The sequence below is a fragment of the Rhea americana genome, unplaced genomic scaffold (assembly GCF_003343005.1).
Source record: "Rhea americana isolate MKP2758 unplaced genomic scaffold, rheAme1 scaffold_60, whole genome shotgun sequence".
In the NCBI taxonomy this organism is placed as follows: Eukaryota; Metazoa; Chordata; class Aves; order Rheiformes; family Rheidae; genus Rhea; species Rhea americana.
In genome coordinates, this window is record NW_028186757.1 from 1,088,918 (window position 1) to 1,108,832 (window position 19,915).

A 19,915-nucleotide genomic window follows, 5' to 3' on the forward strand; every position below is an offset into this window, starting at 1 on the left:
TGTGTGAATGGTGTAGACCTTTTATTACAATTTAACAGAAAGAGAGAGGGAGGGAGGGAGGGAGAGAAAGGGAGAGGGAAGCAGGGAAGGGGAGAGAGAAGAGACCTTCATATGCTCTAGTTATTTAAACTTTTTTTTTTCCAGTTAATACAATTATTTTAATAAAATCCTTTAAAATAGAGAAATAGACAGAAGTCTTTCCTTTAATTAGTTTTTTAAAATTTGTAAGCCAAAGGCTTTTCATGCTATAATCTAAGTAAGAGTAACTTTCTCTGGATTATTACTTCCATCTCCTCTCCTTCCATTTTTCATTGCGGAAATATATCGACAGCTACAACAGTTTTTGAATAAACTACCACTTGGACTGAATTGACTTTACCAAAAGGAATGGAATGAAGAGTAAAAACTAAGTATTTGCAATTTTTCAGTACGAAAATACTAGAAATACTAAGAATTTGAATTGTTGCGTACTCAAAAAATCAATTTTAACTGGTCACACTTCTTCCTTTAGCCTTAAATATTTTTCCTTTTTAAATGTAGGTCATACCCTTCAGTATATTACTTTCTGGAAGCTGATAGGCAAATACAGGCACTCAGTCCACTAGGTAATTGTGGAAGAAGGAGTTAACAAATCAGAGGTCATTTTCAGCATGTTTTCATTTACAAATATGTTTTCTCATCTGACTTCTGTTATTTTCCTTATCACATTTCACATCATTTCTTTGGTCATAATTTACTGACAGCGTTAAATATTTTTATGAATCTTGAAAGCTGGTGAAAAACCCAAATAAATTTATTTTAAACTACCTTCTAGAGATACCCTTGCTTCTGCCTTATAACCTGCAAAATATGTCTGTAAGTTTTGTATTTCTATGGTAATACAAGACACAATTACCTAGAGGTCTGATCCATTTAGCTTCCGTTATTTTTCAGTCAACAAAAAACGTAACATGTTTATATAAGCATGTCATTGTTTTGTGTTGCACATCTCGTAAGGCATGAAAATATCCTCCCTTTTCAGTGAAAAGTGATCGTACATTTTTGAGCTTTTCACGGTCTGTACGTGCACATGAAGTTTTTTCTTAATATTTTTGCCAAAAAAACAAGTACTATTAATAACAACGTTAATATGTAGATTAGGGTGAGCCAGATATCAGTTCAGAATACGAAAAGTAGACCCACAGCTTAAGCTTAACTTTAATATATGGCAATCAGTGTATTGTGCTTGCAGTTCTTGAGGCTGACTGCAGATCTAATGCATGGAACAGTAAGAATGCAGAAGGCGACAGGAAAGGGGGAAAAGTTGTAAAAGACAAGGCAACGGAGGTACATGCAGAGAAGGCTCCTGACACAGGCTAACAGGAAAGAATTTTAGAAGGCCAAAGATCTCGGCCACATCAGGCATCAGTTTCTGAGCTGTTCTGTGTAAATATTGTTAGTGTCCTGTCCTGAGCACTGAGGTCCCTTCTCGCTTCACGGCTTCTAGCTTTCCACCCAACACCTGGCTTTCCCTCTGCAGCCACGTGCCAGACTCACCCACCCAACTGGGAATTCTCACTAGGGCATGAACAAGGTCTCTGAGCGCGGTTGCCCTGCTCTCATCCTAAGCTTTCCTCAGCACTCAACAAAGTGTTAAGCCCTCTCCTGGACAGACACGTACCCAAGTAACACAGCTCCCTCCACCCGTTAAGGCTTTTCTGTTTTTTGTCTCCATAACACTCTCTGTGGCAGCAATACGGGCTTCTTACAGCAAGTAGTATTAGATAGTTTTGATAAGACTGGCAGAACAGGACTTGCAGTACTCATTCAATTCTTAGCTCCTCTCCAACAAACTTAGCTTGGAATTTTGCTCAAGTACATGTATGAGGAATTTGGCTTTAATTGACTGATACGTTACTATCTTTAATCTCTGGCACCTCTATTGGTTCTGCATATGACAAAAATTAGGGATAGAGAAATTCTTCACCTAAAGTTGTATAGCAAGCACACTGTACGAGAAACCACTGCCACTGAGTTCTAACCTCAGTGGGGTTTTTTCCCCCCACCAGAAAACATTTCTTAATATGAGACAGAAAATGAAAAACACAGTTAGTGTATGTGAATGCAAAACATAATGGACAATAAGCCTAAAGACAAGGAATCAAACTCAAAACTACATCAATGGAAAAGCTTTGTAACACAATGGTAGTTGGGAAAAGCTTGGAGACCATCAGCCAGTTATATCACTTCAGTAAAAAGAAGCTGGTATATCTCAGGAGGGAGCAGAGCAATAATAAAAACAAGTAGCTGTACCACTATGCAGGTTTTTGATTAAACTCCACAAGCTACAGAATCCTGTCCAGCAACTGTCCTTGCCCAAGTGTGAGGTTCTACTTTAGCAGATCAGTTTTTAAAGCTTGGGTAAGACTAACTGCAGATAGACTGATAGCATCAAATGCAGATGGTTAGATGTTTCTGCAATAGGGCAAGTTCCAGCAACAAGTTTATTAAACGAGGATGACACCCGCACAGTAGGTACTGGGACTCTGAAAGTAGCCAGCATTTGAACATACAACCAATGAGTCTCAGTTTAGCTACTTTTTTGCATATACATTATAGAAAAAGGTGTCTAATAAATTAGCTATTCAGAAATTATCCTTGTTAAATTAATCCTGGTTACTTTTTATTATTACTACCAGAAAGAATGATAAAGAAATTGATAAACTGTCCTCATTTCATCTTAGATTTCAAGCCAAAGCCACATACTTTCTGACTTGCAATCCAACAGAACTTTTCATCTGTGTCTACTTTCACAATCTGAATTATGTGAGTTACCTGCTGTTTTCCCCAACTACCATTCACATAATTATCTTTACCTCTGTCATGGACTACTGGAGTGCCCATAACACCTCAGAGTCCTTATTATCAAAAGGAAATCTTTATCTGCACATTCATCTATCCAGACTCTACTTGACATGTTTTCCAAACAAAATAAATATTGGCAGAACACACCAATGTTCTCATCTTATGTTTTCAGCTCATGAAAACTAGTTGTAGCTCTTCCAAAGAGCTGAGCTGAACTTTATGCCAGGTAAGGCTCAATCATAGTTCAAATATTTCCCTTAAAAGCTTCTGGTTGCACAATTTCCTGATTTTATGTTTTCTATGGTGCAATATTTTCATGTTTAGGGACTTGATGGAACATGAGCAGTACCACTTTTTTCCCAACTACCAACGTACAAGATCTACAAACGTTCTCCTGAAAATTGACATAACACTTCAAAACATAACACTTCAAAAAGGGGTTAAATATGTTCTCAGAACAATCAAATCCATGGAAAAGTTGAGGCACTATGACATCTCATTATTCAAAATCTGAAATCTTTTTTAATTAATGCATTGAAAAATCTGTTGAGGTTGAGCCTATCACAGTATCTTGTCTACAACAACATAGATGAAGCACCGCTCAACAGGGCATATACAGCAACTGTCTGTTTACTAAACTTTCCTCCTACATTTAAGTACTCTTAAAGTTTTTTTTTTCCTTTAACAAATAAGAGAGACAAGATATCTCAGTATTAAGATTATAACTCTACATATGCGTGGTCTTCCCTCTTACCTACATAAACTTTTAACCTATTAACATTTTCACCAGTACTTTTTTCTTTCATATTTGAGAAGACTTAAAATCCTACCTTTGAAATCAAACTTCTACTTACTGGTAAAGTTCTGTAAGTTTTGTAAAATTATATTTTCCAATTTAATAAAAATGGATATTTTTCGTTGTGTAAATCTTGCTCAAAAACAAATTATATGCCTGATGCAAGAACTGTCAGGTTTTATGACTGCATAGTCCTGGAGGTCAAAGAAACCACTGCTCATTTTCTGCTGCAGCAGCACCTCAGAATCTACTTTAAAAATTACAAAATACACTAAAATGTCTCTTTCATTCCTCCCTTCCTTCAGGAATTCACACATGAAGATGGCATAGTTGCCACCTTTGCTCTTAAATCTGTGAGCATCAGGTTTTTTTCTATCAGCATTTGTATTACTTTATAAAATTTTTTTGTAAATTAGAAATAATAAATTCCTAACTTTCTGCTCACATTCTTTTCTTTTTATTTCCATGCCCCTTCCACAGAATCACTGCATTCAACTATACAGAGGACACACATGGTAAAATCAGAATATGTTAATTTTGGAGGATACTTTCACATCCGTCAGACATGTCCTAAGCAGTGACAGTGGAATTTGATTTACTGTGAGAGTTAATCTCCTGATTTGCTCTGATGAATGTTTTGGCCTGTATCTCTCTCAGCTTCTTAAATCTATTTTTGTTGATCTTTTATTTCAACACTTTTTTTTTTCAATTTTAAATGGAACAAAGAATCTGATAAATAGCACTGTCAAAGCATGTACAAAAGGAGTACGTAGCCTTTTTTCCCCCAAAGGCAAATTGTGTTGATGTATTTTCTGAAATTCATTAGCTTCAATGTCATGTCTTGGTGAGTAAGGAGATCCAGTTCCACATTTTGGGTTAGACTATTAAGTGCTGTATGTAGAAATCTTTCCATTTCTCCTTGACTTGTGCACCAAAGGAAGCAGCAGTGCAATTTTCTGTCCCATTAATGAAAAGCTCTTAGCAGCAACCAGAGGGACCTCTCTTTAGGAAGCCACTCAAAAGGTAAAGAAAAGAGATATCCTATTATTGACATTTTTTAATCTTGTGTTCCTCTTTCCTGGCAAACCAAACACAAGGAAGTGCGCGCCATCTCTCTCAGTTTTGAAGCTTCACCAGCTAGCTCCTATAGTCAAAATAAAAAGTCCTGGGAAATCAATTTTTCTACTTTGAAGGCAAAGGTAGTGCCAAACAAAAAGCAAATCTTTTCTCATCTCCCATCCCCTTTCTCACCAGCAAATAGTGATATTTTTGCATTCTGTAAATTACGTGCAAATTGGATAATTACGTGGTCAGGGATAAAACAATACCAAGGCAAATGTAGTTGCCTGACCTGTAGTTGTAAAGCCTTACAAACATGGAGTAAGTACACAGGATAGTTAGTCTGCACCCATGGAAGTATTTCAAAAGAAATAAAATTAAGGCAATTTTATCATCAGCTTGTTTGAGAAATCAATCCTGCAATATCAAGAGCACCTCTGTACGTACTGCCTACCAAGGCCACGCTAAGAGCCTTTTGGCAAAGGCTGCATAGGAAGAGCTGAACACTGAGCATTCTTCAAACTTTTAGGAGTAGCTACTCTGAAAATGTAGTGGAAAACACTGACAGGTCTTTGACAATAACTGCCCTGATTTACCAGTCTTCTAAACATTGCTGTCACAGCAAACTAATTCCCTTGCTGATGGATGGATGGAGCAATCTATCTGCCTATACACACATTCAGTTGCAACAGTCTAGATTCTGGAAAGTTCAATCCACATTTGTTTCCATTGCCAAAAAATTTGATCCATTTTGCTTGATCATCTCAAAAGTATTAAATCCACCCAGTTATTTCAGTTAGAAAGAAAGGAAAAAAAAATGTTTCAAAGTCAGTGTTTCATTTCAATGGTTTTTAGTTAAAAGTTTCCCTTTTTCTTTGTGAAACTATTTTGTTACTAAATTCGTAATTTGACTACCATGAGCTGTTTTTGCAGACTGACAGCACAACATTTCCCCCTGTATTTTCTGGTTCAAGAGTGCATCATAAATTGCTGGCACAGTGTTCTACACTCCACCATGTTACAGAGAAGAAAATAAAAATTACACCTCCACATCCCCCTTTGGTATAGGTTTATTCTGTGACCTGCCTGCTTATATTTGCTTCTGCATACACTTCCAGCATCAGCTCAAAATGAAGAAGGTTATGAGCACATAGGATGAGTTTCTAATTTGCATTTGCTTCTCAGAATAAAGCCTCCTCTAAGTACCTTGAGATGAATGGGGGGGGGTATCATTACTCTTGGTTGCACTAAGTTGGGTTGTCATTTCCACGAACATATTTAATGGAAACTAATCCTGCAAACAAAACAAAACAAATAAGAAAAAACAATTTTCAGCTAGCTCGATTCACAGTTCCACTCATGAACAGCCACCTGTATCAAAGGGAGGAGAGGCAACGAAGGTATGAAGCAACGGCCAGGCAGACAAGAGAGGGAGGCAGTCTTCTGGAAGCCTTTTGGAGGCACTGAAATTTTTGCAAGCTTACATCACATCTTGAACCAAAAACTTGAAATGCACATGCTCAAACTAGTGACTGAATTTGTGCCCATTTCCCTCCATTTCCCTGCCCATCCTATTACCTAGATTACTTTCAATCTTAGAGGAAGTAACTCAAAAAACACAGAAGTCATTCAGCGTGCAAATTTTGCTAACAGCACACACTACGCAGTTTTGGAAGGGTATACACAAAATACATAAACTATTTTATAACTAATTCAAGGATGTTTGACTTTTCCTGTTAAAATACTGATTAGATTTTATGTAAGCAGGATGTACAGTTACTTCTCTCCACCTACTTAAGGTCAAAAACCAGACACCATCACTGCCAAAAGAAAAAAAAAACTAAAAGATATATTTCTCACCTACCCTTAACCTTTCTCGTTGTAGATATCCATTGTTAGAGAGAGAGACCTCTACTGCTGCAGATTTTAAAAGGCTTAAAGTTCACTATAGCTTTACCACTATTCTAACAAAGGCATTGGTAAAAGGAAATTTCACAGCAAAACAGCTACAATTTTTAGATCATACTAAATCCTTGGTTTGGAATAGACAATCAAGGTCACTGAAAACAAAACAATCACAAAAATCTATTTAATATTTTTTATATACAATTCCAATTTTAAGTTACTACCTGTTTTTAGGTTTTCATTAAAGTCACTGTTTAGAAATGGATGGTAACACGACATTTGGCTGCCTGAGTATACAGCCTTTTACAGCAGTCTGATTAGCATATAATCATTTCAATATTAAGTTATTTGTGTTTGTTTTGAGGCACGCAAAACAAATTGTTAACATATCTTCATGTGGCTTTCAGTGTTTAAATGCTGAATCATCTCTGTGACAAGAATTGCCCTATAAAACTGAATTTAGGATAGTATGAATAAGCAGCTTCTTAATATACAGCATCAAACCTACCGGCCTGCTAATTACAGAATAGAAATCTCTATTTTGAGGTGGAGCTGGAAAAGTTTTGCATCTCTTCAAGTTAACACAGTTCAACTACAGTTGACAGAGTATAAATACATCAACTTGTAATACCTCAGTGAAAATGCTGCAGCTGAACTGTATCAAACTTTCTTATCACACTAAGTATAGGTAATCAAATTTTATCAGCAAAATTGAGTCATCTTTCTCATAAGAAAAATTATGTCTGAATTTTGTTGGCAATTCTCTAGGAGAGAGTCATTCTCTGAGCAGTGTTCTTGTAGTTGTAAGGATATAAAGGATATAAAGATACAACAGGTCTAAGATTGGTAGGAAGACTTTGGATTTAGCATATGTCATTAAGCCAATTGATGTAATTGGGAAAAAATGAATGATAATTTTTGATCCTTAGTCTCTTACTGGGTTTCCTTGAAGATATTTTTGAACAGGTAGATGGATTCTACAGCTTTTACATCCTATTGCCTGTCTAGTTTTTCATCTCTTCCATCTGAAAGCATCGATATAAAAACCACAAAATGCTCAGAAACACTGTTCCACTGATCTATTTTTTGGGGGGATAAAACTAAACAACACTCACCTCACCCCTCAAGATCTCCAGTGAAATATAGACCATAATAAATAAATGCAACTTTCAAATCGTATTTTCTAACTATTCTCATTTCTTCTTCTCCATCTCCCAGTGGCCTCGCATTTTTTTTTCACAGTGATCTAACATCTCTAATGAAGTCAACAAATACCTTAGTTTAAAATAATCTAATCTATTACATTATGTCCAAAAATATGCCACAATGCATTAGTATATACCCTGATCCTTCTCAGGATTTGCAGTTTTTGCTTAATAAAATAGCCAGAGAAAATGGAGAAAAAAACCTCTTCTTAACAGATTCTGTCATAAAATCTATTCTATGTTCCTGTATGAACTGTTCCTTGTAAATTATAAACCCTAGCTGTTGTTCAACAAGTGCTTGTTGATTAGTAGCCAATGAAACAAATTCTGCATTAAGGTATCTGTGGTTTATCTAATACTGTTAAAAATACTGGCATAAAATAAGAGAGAGAAACAAAAGTGCTAGAAAAGAAACATTCATATATTAACCTGTGAAAACAGATGTTTAAATGCTCAGAACATGACCTAAAATCAAGTGATTAACTTAATGTAGTTATTCTGCTTTACATTTCATCATGTTCTGTTCACCAATATTATTATTAGTTAAAGTAGAAAATAGGTTTAGATCAAAGTTTTATTGTGGATAGACTCTATCAACAAAACAGTCATTGACAGTCCATAACCCAAAGGATCTACAGTCTTTAAAGATAAATCATAGCAGATGAAACTAAAAAAGTGCTCCAGGATCATAGAATCAGTAATATTGGAAGGGACCTCTGGAGATTATCTAGTCCAACCTTCCTGCTCAGCAGGGTCACCTAGAGCATGTTAAGTTTATTGCAATAGTTACTTCCTAGAAAAACAAGCATGTCACAATTTTCTGCACTTCCAAGTAAAGCTCCATGAATGTTTACAGCTTAAAAGCTGTTAAGCCTAATGGAATATAGGAACCTCAGTTACAAATTACTTTACTTCTTTTCACTGTCAGAAAATACTATGGTACCTGTTAACCAACATCCTATTCACTATAAAGGTACATATTTTTAATACAATGTTTCAAATTCTAGTGCTTTTTAAACTATTGGTTATTGATCTAAAATATTGTTGCTATAAATTTACCAGTTTTTGGCCTTTCTGCCCTGACATTTCCATAAAGACAAAACTTTAATTTCCCACGTTTTTTTTTTCTGTTCCAAATAAACTTTTACAGTTTTTTACAGTTATAATATCTGCTCTTAGATTTTTTTAGTTTTGCTGTTGCTTTCTTTCTTTTTGTTTTTTGAGAAATAAGAAAATTCAATAGGACATGGTTCAGCGTTAAATGACACATAAGAAGTAGGAAATGATATCTTTCCCACAGGCAGGAAAGGCTCCACCACTTTTCATATCCTACAAATACTGGCCACAGTGCTCTGCTCCAGGTGCCACACAAACAATGCAAGAAGTATTTTCTATTCAGGTTTTATCAGAAGATGCATTAATTTCAGACAGGAACTTACATAAATCAGTGCACAACATTCAAGTTGAGCCATTCCAAATTTATGTTGCTAAGGCAAATCAAATTTATTTACACATTAGTAGAACTGGATGGAAAACAGTTTTCCTATACCACATACATTTTTATCATTTCAAAAATGTTGTTCTGCATAGGAACAAACTTGAAGCTGTCAAAGGAATTCCATAGAGAGGGAGAGAGATTCCTCACACTACAGCAGTCTGTTCCTTGGGCTCCAGCACCCCGGGCTGAGTCAGGCATGCGAAGGGCTTATACCTGGCTTTTAGTACATTCCAACACATTAATCACTGGATTGCTGGCAACTCCCGCACTGAATTTTTTTCTATCCAGTTCTTCCTAATAAAGTCTAAATAGTGACTCATTACTTGCATAAGCTAAACACAGTTATTAAGGAAGTAATAATTTATTACAGTATCTGTAAAGTCCAATGCGTGGCAGGTCAAGCATTATAAATGCCACAACACAGATATGATTAGTACAACTAAGTTCAAAAATAAGCACGTTGCTAAAGAAAATGCAAATTATGGGAAATTTCAGTGAGGAGTTAAAAATTAGTGAAATAAACATTTTAACAAAGGGCATAAGAGAGAGTCTAGAAACGACTGAACTAGCATCTACTTGCAAAAATGTGTGAGCCATTGATTACGAAACAGCAGAAGCCAAGTAAGATAAAAGTCAGCTGCTAAGGACTGGAAATTACCTGTGAAATGACAAATAATTCATTTCAAGACATTTTATCATTTTTACAACTAATGCAAACACAAATGTCTTATGTCTTTAGTCCTGTCCAACTCCCCTGAGTTACATCAACTCACACGGCAGTGACTTTGATACATGTGGACAAGATTAACTCCTTATCTTGAATGAATATTTTTGATTATAGTTTCAACTTTTCCTAACTGTTCGATATAAATTGCTTGAAAATACAGATACAATTCAGAAATTCTGGTCATTCAGCTTCTGTGTAGCATGCATGATGCATGCTATGTAGAATACTACTTCCCACTCTAATGCAAAGAAAAAAGACGTAATAAATAGGACCGCAGTCAGCATATTCAAGTGTTGTTACACAATGTCAGCTAATATTTTTGAAGTAGAAAATTATATTTTATTTCCTTTATTCAATGTTTATTCTTTGAAATAATTTAAACATTTCAACTACCATTTGATCACTTATTTTGGATTTAGCTCAAAATTTAGAGGGAGTTTGAAATGCTGATCATTCTATGTGGACAAGTGCTGATGTGCTAATTTTAGTGGTGTCAATCATGTCGTTCCTACTGGCTTCTTCTGGAGCTCTCTGCATCTGTCAGCAAAAGCATGGAAGAGGACCACTCCTGCTAAGTTAATGTTCTTTCTGATCATTATATATGAGAGACTGGAATTAATATTCCAACAAAAACAAGATTAAGAAAAGTAACAATTTGAAAAGCAGCTCTGGTCAGGAAATTCTGGCCTTAACTGAGACTGTAATCATGTTGGATCTGTGCATCTTGAATTGACAGCTTGTTATGAAGGCAACTAACATCACATATGTAGGTACGTCCAGCATCCATATCAATGCCATCCTTTTTACTTGAGACTGCTTCAACAGACACACAGAAGAATAATGGCATTATTAGGCCACTTGAAAGGTAGCTCTTAATGTGAAATCACGGACATAATACATACAATTTTACAGAACAGTGTCCTGTCTTTTCTGTATGCAATCGGACCAATGAATAATAGTTAAAGCCAGTACTTTCCTGTGAGGATTCTTAGGAGTATGTACTGAAATTAGTATTAACATTTATTTGTCCAATTTTAGAGATGCAAAGCCTTTTAAAACACCAGGCATTTCTGAGAGTTCATCTGCATATTCCATTGACACTATCCTGAAAAGTCCAAAGCACACTAACCTCCTCAACCTCCTCAAACAGGTCACAGCAACAAAGATCATAAATCTCCTTTTTTCAGTCTCAACTCAATAGTTCTTTCTCTCTTGTCTACATTAATCTCATGTTGCAAGCAAGAAATGATAAAATATTATCCCTTTTAGCACTGTCTGCTGAATTCCATGTAAGCAAAATATTCAATAACAAATATTAAATTCTATGCATGCTCACTCTGAGCTCTGTTTTAAATATTTTCAGCACCAGAGGTAACAACATTACCACTCATAGTGTTAACTTTAGCATCTATAAGCACAAAGTGAGCATTTTGTAGGGCTTCTAAAATACTCCTCAAGACTGAAAATGACTACAGTGACTCTCCACTGCATGCCAAGTCTTGCTTTGCACTCAACTGTGGCAAGTCATTATTATTTACGGGCACTGACTACAGCTTCATTGCCAAAGTGCAGCTGTATTTCCTACTTGAAGCAGGTATTCAGTCTCTCTTTATTGCTAAATAAATAATAATAATAATAATAAAGCCCTAAATCTAAAACAGCTCACCATTCTCAAACTCCTTGCAATTGCTTTCAGTGTTGGCTAAGTAAACTATTTTCAGAGAGTTCACAGATAAATCTGTTAAGTCATTTATCAATTAAGATAAACTTTTCTTCTAAAGTTTCTTTATGAAATTTATAAGCAGAGTCACTCTTTGTCCCAAATAAAACTTACTGGTTGTATTCTTCTGAAACTTCAAACTTTCTAAGTAGCTATCATTTAAATCTTTAAATAACTTTTGAAAAAAAATCAATTACAATAAACAGCGTTCTTTATTTATGTCATTGCTAATATATTCCTGCTCAAAAGAGAATCAGTCTGCTGGCTGAGATAACTACCTTTCTACCAAGATAATGTTCATGTAATTATTTTCTTAGCTTTGACTCCGGATACAGTTTCACAATCACTGAAAGTTGACTTACGTCTCTGCCACCAGACATTCCTTTTTCCCCCTCTCCTGTTTGCACCCTTTCTCTTACGCTGGCACAATGCTCAGGACCAAAATATTTGGCTGAGGTGAAGGCAAGATTTCCATTTCTGACAACAGCATAGATTTACATGTTTTGATTGGCCAAGGCCAGTGTATCTTGACTGCAATCAAGATCAGTCCCAATTTTGCACATCAAGTGTTGATAAGGTTCATGTGCAATTGCAGTAGGGATTCAAGATCATCAATTTGGACATCAGCAGTTGAAAGGATTCTCATAAAAGCATCCCCCTGGCACCACTGTATTCAGAGGACGTGGCATGGGAGTCCTTACAATGGGGAAGGCACTTCATCTGTGGTTCAGAGCTGCTTCTGCTCCTTTTTTCTATACTATAAATCTTATTAATCTGGTCTTTGCTCTTAAATCAAATGTAAAATTCACTACATCTTTTTAACTTCCTTTAAACTTCTTTGGTAACATGGAACCATCATAGGCCTCTTTTAACTGTCCAACTTCTTTATGCGCTCAATTAAACTTTACAAACTGAAGTAAGGAAGTCCCAATTTCAGATACACAGTACACATCACAAGAACTATCACACAGCATCATGGTCTGCTTTTTGCTATAATAATTTTGCACAAAACCACAGTAATATTGTGTTGATGCTGAGCATATCGACAACAGAAACAATTCAAATAAAATCATGGTTATCTCAGAGCTAAATTTTAGAGATTTAGTGATCAGTGAAGGATGTAGTTTAGAAAATGCCAATATACTACAGGCATCTAAATCACCATAGTCTGTCCCCATACTGATGTTACAAAGGGAAAATCTAATCAATCTTAAAGTGTTGATTAACCTCCTCTGGAACCAGAAACACTGAAATTTCTACTAAATCATAAGTGTCTACTAAATCATAATCAAATGTCTACTGAATCATACTTTCTGAATTAAGTTGTTAAAGTACTGTGGACGAGGTTTTTATGGTATGCATGGATTTCTTTTAAGAGTGACTTAGTTCTGAGTTTCTCAGTTTGTAGCTTTTGCATAAAAGGATGTTTTAATTATGCTTTTGATGTATATTCTCCAGCTCACCCTTTTCACAATGAGATACAACCTACACGGTTATGACAGAATATTACATTTTCATATATGAAGATCAGAAATTAAGTGGTGCTGATCAAAGAAATCATTGTGGCTATCCACTTTTCATTTCTCATAATGATGCAGTCTCATGCATATGAAATAGATCCTGAGTGAACTAGAAAGAAAAACTGATGGAAGAAAAGGTATCTGCTAAGGGGAAAGAATTTCTCATTTTCATTCTCCACTAGTCTGCTCTATTTTCTCTTATTTCTGTTGTGTTTAATTCCTCACTAGCAGACCCAGCATTGAATAGTGATGAAAAAAAATTACATGATCTATCCAAACCCATCACGGAGGTGAACTGAATTAAAGGTCCAAGTAAAGAAACCACACTTTTCCATGTCAGGTTGCTCAATTAGTCACTGTCACAACTTAGGGTTTTAATGATAGTTCCCATCTACTTTAAAATGTTAATTCGGTATTAATTGCTTGATAACAAAGAAAAAAAGAGAAGGCTATATAAATGCATGAGAGACTAATCTCTAAGAAAACAATCTTTTCTCAACAGTGATCAGATGTTCTTTTCCTATGGCAAACTGAAGAATGCTTTTGTGGGGAACTGCTAATAAGCAGTCCTTAGATTGACCATAATACTCATACAGAGTAATATCAAGTGAAAGCAGGTTTTATCTTGTTCATTTTCCTACTACATTTAAAAAAACCTCTCTTTTTTGTTGCAGGTTACTGAATGCTGGTATCAATTGCTTTCTTGCAAGTCATACTATTGCAAAGTCGTGACTGCAATTTGCATACTCAGGATATTGGGGTTTTATACGGTGCAAACTATGCTAGATAGCAGCAATTAACTGTGAATAATCTCCACATCAGTCCTGAATAAGGCACTGCTACATACAGAACAGCAGCTGTGGACTATAGGTAGTCAGGGAGAAGCTGAAAGAAGAAATTCCAAAAGACTTTGAATTAGATTGAGATTCATTCCATGCTAGCAGCATGATGAACTTAAAAACCACTGAGTAAAAGTTTGCATCAAAGAAAATTTAGCTTTGCTTTTGCTGTCCTAGAAACAGAGCACAGAATTTCATCCAGATTATGAAAGGCTAGCAAACCTTCATATGATATTGGGACAACTGGATTCTGAAAAAATGGCTCAGATTTCCTCTTAGACTACGAAAATCTATTTGCTGACTACCTACAAGCTTTTGTTCATAAAGTTAAATGGCTTTCACTAAGCAGCTTTGAATTTGTGGCAACAAGGATGAATTTAATCTCATAGAATTTTGGAGGTCAGAACAGACTGCAGATAGTCTCATCCCCCCAAAGCAGCCACTATCTCACAGCAAAGGATGGAGTTTATAGGTTTGGGATGTAATGTTCTATTAGTAATGAAATAATGTGGCTATATCAAAACCTTGAGTTTAAACAGAATGAGTAAGTGAACTGACAAAGGCAGGGACACACCTAGTCCAGATCCAAGCACAGGTCAAGACAAAGCAAAGGTAAAAGTTCAATCGGTGCTGTGGCAGGTTTCCCTTACTCTTTCTTTTTTTTTTACTTTTTTATTTTTCCCCAGCGGAGCGAAGCAGCGCACTAAAATAGATATTGCTCTTCCAAAAGCATATTCAGTAGTGAAGCAGACTAAACTAATATAATCTTCTATTACAATAGTTATCCTTCTTCAGCTAAACTTTATCATATATTTTGTACTGCACTATTGAAAGTACAGTACAAGATATATGTACACTGTAACATCACAGGAGCTGAAAAAGAAGCATCCTATCACCCCATCTGATGGCAATATATCACTATAATAGCAAAAAATAATTAAATTATGGGTTTGTCACCTTAATTGAAGCACACAAAGTTCTGCATTTAAAACGTGCTCTCTCCTCAATTTCAGAATCTATCTTCTTAGCTATTTCAATACCTCCTTTTCAAATACTGACAGCTACCTAACCCACAGAAGAATTAATAACTAATTGCAAATAGAAATCCAGATGCCTTTGCACCTAAATGGTCCATGTTGAAAGTTTGGCTCAAACAAGTCATGATGTCAGTCTGAAATCTCACGTCTGAGCTACTCATCTTCCTTTTAATACCACTTCTTTTCTGCTTCTTGCAGATAAAGATAATATTCTTCAAGCATGAAGAGCTCCAATTGGAAGGACTCCTAACTTGGTTAAGTTAACAGCTACCACTACCTTTTTCTAGTCACTACTATTTCAATAGTTCTTGCTTATATCCTCTAGCTGAAGTTCAACATACTATCTTTGATGAGTCATTGCACATACTGATTATCACTCTATGTTTAAAAACAAAATCAATTTTGCACAAGTAGCAGTGAAGATTATACAATGGGAAGATTATTCCATAGCCATCTCTTTTTCTGGGGCAACCTTACTTAAGGAAAAGAAAGCTCTGAGGTGAAACTTGCTTTTTACTACCCTGCTGAAGCTGCCAGCTCCTTTCTTCACAAATGCGCCTTGCTACAAGCACTCTGGTACAGAACTACCCAACTCACTGTACACCATGTATGGTCATCTGCATGGTATTATCCTCAGCAGTCTCCCTCCCATATATGCCATCACCACCCTGCCTCCCATCACTCTGTCTTTCCACTTCTTCCACTCCTCTTTCTCTGTAGGTGTCACAGACTGCTTAGAATGACAGAGCAACAGAAAGAAAAGTCCTGCTGGCATGCTGTCTCAAGCATGTATTTTTGTGTTTTTAAAGTCAGGAATATGTGGTACATGGTTGCAAAGAGAACAGTATTTTTATATTTCGCAAGTTATCCTGTAAAAACAAGTAATTAAACAAATGATCTAATTAAACTTGAAGACACTTGAAGTGTCTTTCTAGACACTTTTTCACAAGTGCAAGCAAACTGAAAAAATATTCTAATTCATATGTCACACTGCAAAAAGTCTTTGAGAGAAATGGAAATGAGAAGTCTGTTCATGCTAAAGTCTAAGTTGATAATCATCATAAGATCATTACTGTGGAAGTATCGTGTTGTCACAATCATAAAGTGAAAATGTTACTGCAATTTTTTCACTTATTTCTCTCTCCCCTCCTTGAGTTTTTCAATTTCAATTTTTCAGTTATAATGACTTAGAGCTACTGCAAACCAGCTGACAGCACCATTAGTTACATGTTATATATAAACTTATGTAAGAAACAATACAAACACTACACACGTGAATATCCACTAGCTTCACCAAACCAAAACATTCAGAATAAAGATGAATAACCAGCGTGGAAAAAGGGTTAGTATACAAGAATCTCAGCCCACTATGACATTTAGGTACTGTGACTTAGAGAGAAAAAAAAAAAAATAAAGCAGAGTAACAGTCACTAACACTTCTTTCTTTTCTGATTTTATCTAAAAACTCCTATAGAATTTGGTATACTCAACACACTTTCACTTGATGTAACACTAAAAAACACTCCCCCCCCCCAAAAAAAAAAAAAAAAAGTTCTTTTTCATATTCAGCTCTTTGGGATATAAAGCACAGCAATAAGGAGCAACAATAGGAATATTGTTCAAGAGACAAGCACAATTGTTGGCCTTTATTTATCTAGTATTTGACTGCTCTAGGTGAAAATTTACTTTCAACAGCCAACAAGTTTAGAGAAAGAATTAAAAAAAGTACTCACAGCTTTGGCTTGGCAAGCACAGGCGGTGGCTCCTTTGTAGGTGAAAGCAAGACAGCTGGTGGGGGGGTGGATTTGTCACTGTTTGGTTTGCTGTTAATCATTCCATTTACTCCATGAATGGGATGGATACCATTTGTTTTTTCCTCAGATGCACCATGCTGTAAGTGAAGGGCTGTCACACCAGATCTCAATTCAGTGTTGTTTATCTGACGGGTCTCAGTATGTTTCTTAGGAGGAAGCTCAAGAGAGCTAACTTCAACTGGAGGAAGTGGTGGGAAATGGTGGAAATGGTCACTGTCGGACTCTCTTGTTAACAGTTCATGACTAGAGCTTTCTGAGTTAGCTAAAACAAATCAAAAAGAAAGTCTCTCCAACATGTTACAGGGAATAGGCACACTGTACTTTCAGTTCATTAAATGCAAGACCACTTTTTTTCTATGCAGTAGTTACACCAAGCAGATATTTTTCTATAGCTCTTGTTGATAATTTATGCCAAATTAGATACATGCCTGGTTATTCATTTTCTAATTTTCCTTTCACCTAAAAGGAATAGAAAAGAACCCTTCCAGATCTTCTAAATCTGATCCAGAAATCCAGCTACTAACTGAGAGAGTCAAATACTACTGGGCAACAACAGCTGAACCAGCAGCTCTTGCTGGAGTCCCAACATCTTTTAAGAACAAATCATTTACAAATGCTGAAAGATGTATGCATATATGGCATGCTTGCAATGGCAGCTGGGTTACTGCATTCAGCAATAACATATATGCAAGAGTATTTCAAAACTAAACATTCCATGTATTTTACTTTACAAAAAGCATATGCTACCCTTGGTAGCATAATTTCATCTGTTTTCATTTTGCCTCTGCTGCCATCTAGCCCCAAAATCCATATGCCTAAAAAAATGCCAAGGCTTGTGACAGCCTTTTAAAAATGTATTTTGCATAAAAAACTAGGAAATGAGCCAATAAACGCATTTAGTTTGCTTTCAGTGATGTGAACCATCTGAGGCAGACAGGATGATTTATATAGATTGATATAAATACTGACGGGTAGCTGTCTCCCATTTTACAAATGATGCAAGTGAGACAGAGATGCGAGACTATCCTAGGATGATTGCATGCATCAACAGTAGCATTAGAAAGCCAGGTTTTTAGCTTTGTAATTGCTTGGCTGGAATGGAATTTAGTTAAGGTTTCTTGAGGTGGTTGTTTCTTGAGTAACAACTCTGGGATAGATATATTTTATGTAACACAAGCAAATAAAATCAGCTTCATGCATTTCTCAAAGTTTTCTTTTTATTTGCCTGAATTATTGTACAAGCCTTTCTTTCCTTCCTTCCATCTTTTTTTCCACAGATGCAGTACTTTATCATCAATCTTATCAGCAACACACTAGCAGCTTCAGGAATACCTTTTATTTGCTATTTTATATTTTCCACATGTTCTTTTTGGAAGAGCCTATCCTCTACCTCTGTAATGTTCCAGAAAGAAACAGTCCAGTTCAGCTATTACTGCCTGAGAGGGTACTTGGCTTTCTCATTTAGCAGCTGTACTTTTGAAAGAGATTTAGAGGGATCTATATAGTTCCCTTAGTTCCCTTTCATGCTATTTGAGAACAAATAAAATTACTTCTCCCACCCAACAACAATTTTTATATTCAGATTGTATCAGTCAGTGCTGAGGGAAATGTGTGAAGAGTTCCAGACTGAAAAGAAAATCTACCAAAGGAGTCCCTGACTTAGAGTGGCTCTTCTGCAAAGGAAGCAGACTGACAGTGTCTCAGGTATTGGGTAAATTAACTATTTAAGATCTGTGATACAAACTCCTCTTTTCCTTCATCACATACCTGAGCAGACATTCAGTTGTGCACTGCTTGTTATTGACCCATGGTCATTTGTTGCTGTGCATGTGAAAACTCCTGAATCTTCAGGAAATATTTCTGCAATTACAAGGGTACATATCTCTTCTGCAAATGAACAGAAAAATAAACAGCGTCATAACGTATTTGAAGTACCATGTAATGTCTTTGCATTGCATGTTAATAGGAAACCATAACATGTTCCAAAGACAAAAAAATGCCAGAAAAACTGTAAAAGACCTCCCAAAGGATATAGCTTTAATGAAAATCACTCTCAATGTGAACCAAGTAGATTTACTAAACTACGTTTTCAAAAGGGGCCTCTGTTGAACAACTGTGCATTCACAAGTCTGCACAGTCACTTTACATGCACAGTAGCTCATTCCTATGTGGGACTAGTACAGACACATACAAATCAACTTAGCAGCTTCTATTTACAATTGACACTTCCAAGCTCTTCTTGAATCTGTGTAAATAACACAAGCACATGAATGTCTATTTAAAAGAAACCAAACAGAAAGAACTGTGTATAGCAGTTATGCAATTATAGCTATAGCAAAAAAATCTAGAAAGCATTGATTTTTCTTTCAGTTCTGAGAGTACATTGTGTTGAGTTCATAGTTCAGTTTGTGACTTTCACATCATTCTTTTCTTCCATCATTTTCTGTCTCTAATATAACAGTTCAGATCTAAGTCCCCTTCTGAGTAAAACTGTAAAGTATTTTGCCATTATGACCATTTCACTTCTTAGTATGACACTTCAACACGAACTGACCAGAATTAAAAACTCTGGTTGCACAAGGTATGCCCCTGATGCAGCATGGGAGGATGACCTGTCTCTGTCTCCACAGCAGGGGAAATGGATAAATGGAAAATCTAGGACAAAACAACATCACCAGAAATTCTCCACAATGCTGGGATACAGACGTATTCTGGGCCTTCTCCAAATCTGGTCATGCTACTTTGATATGCCATAATATATGCTGCCTGCCTCAATTATAGCAGGGCCCCAATCAGAAAGCTTGCATGAAAGCCGGGAGGTTCATATTTCAGCTTGAGTCTCATAGGAATGTTTTCTAAATCAATTTCATCCATTAGAACAGGTATGTATTTAATTACGTAGGCAGAATTTTCCAGACTCTTCAAAGAAGTTATTCTATTTTCCACTGTAT

The 19,915-nt window shown here is 36.0% G+C and overlaps 1 protein-coding gene across 5 annotated transcripts in view; it reads right to left on the reverse strand.

Annotated features, from left to right (window-relative positions):
* Positions 1-19,915, reverse strand: part of PALLD (palladin, cytoskeletal associated protein) — a 211,623-nt gene that overhangs the window by 106,250 nt on the left and 85,458 nt on the right. For all 5 annotated transcript variants that reach the window (XM_085319862.1, XM_085319861.1, XM_085319863.1 and 2 more), the window contains 2 exons: positions 18,732-18,851; positions 16,884-17,226 (listed from right to left, as the gene is read on the reverse strand). In XM_085319862.1, coding sequence (XP_085175988.1) covers positions 16,884-17,226; positions 18,732-18,851 — 463 coding nt within the window. The remainder of the gene's footprint in view (positions 1-16,883; positions 17,227-18,731; positions 18,852-19,915) is intronic.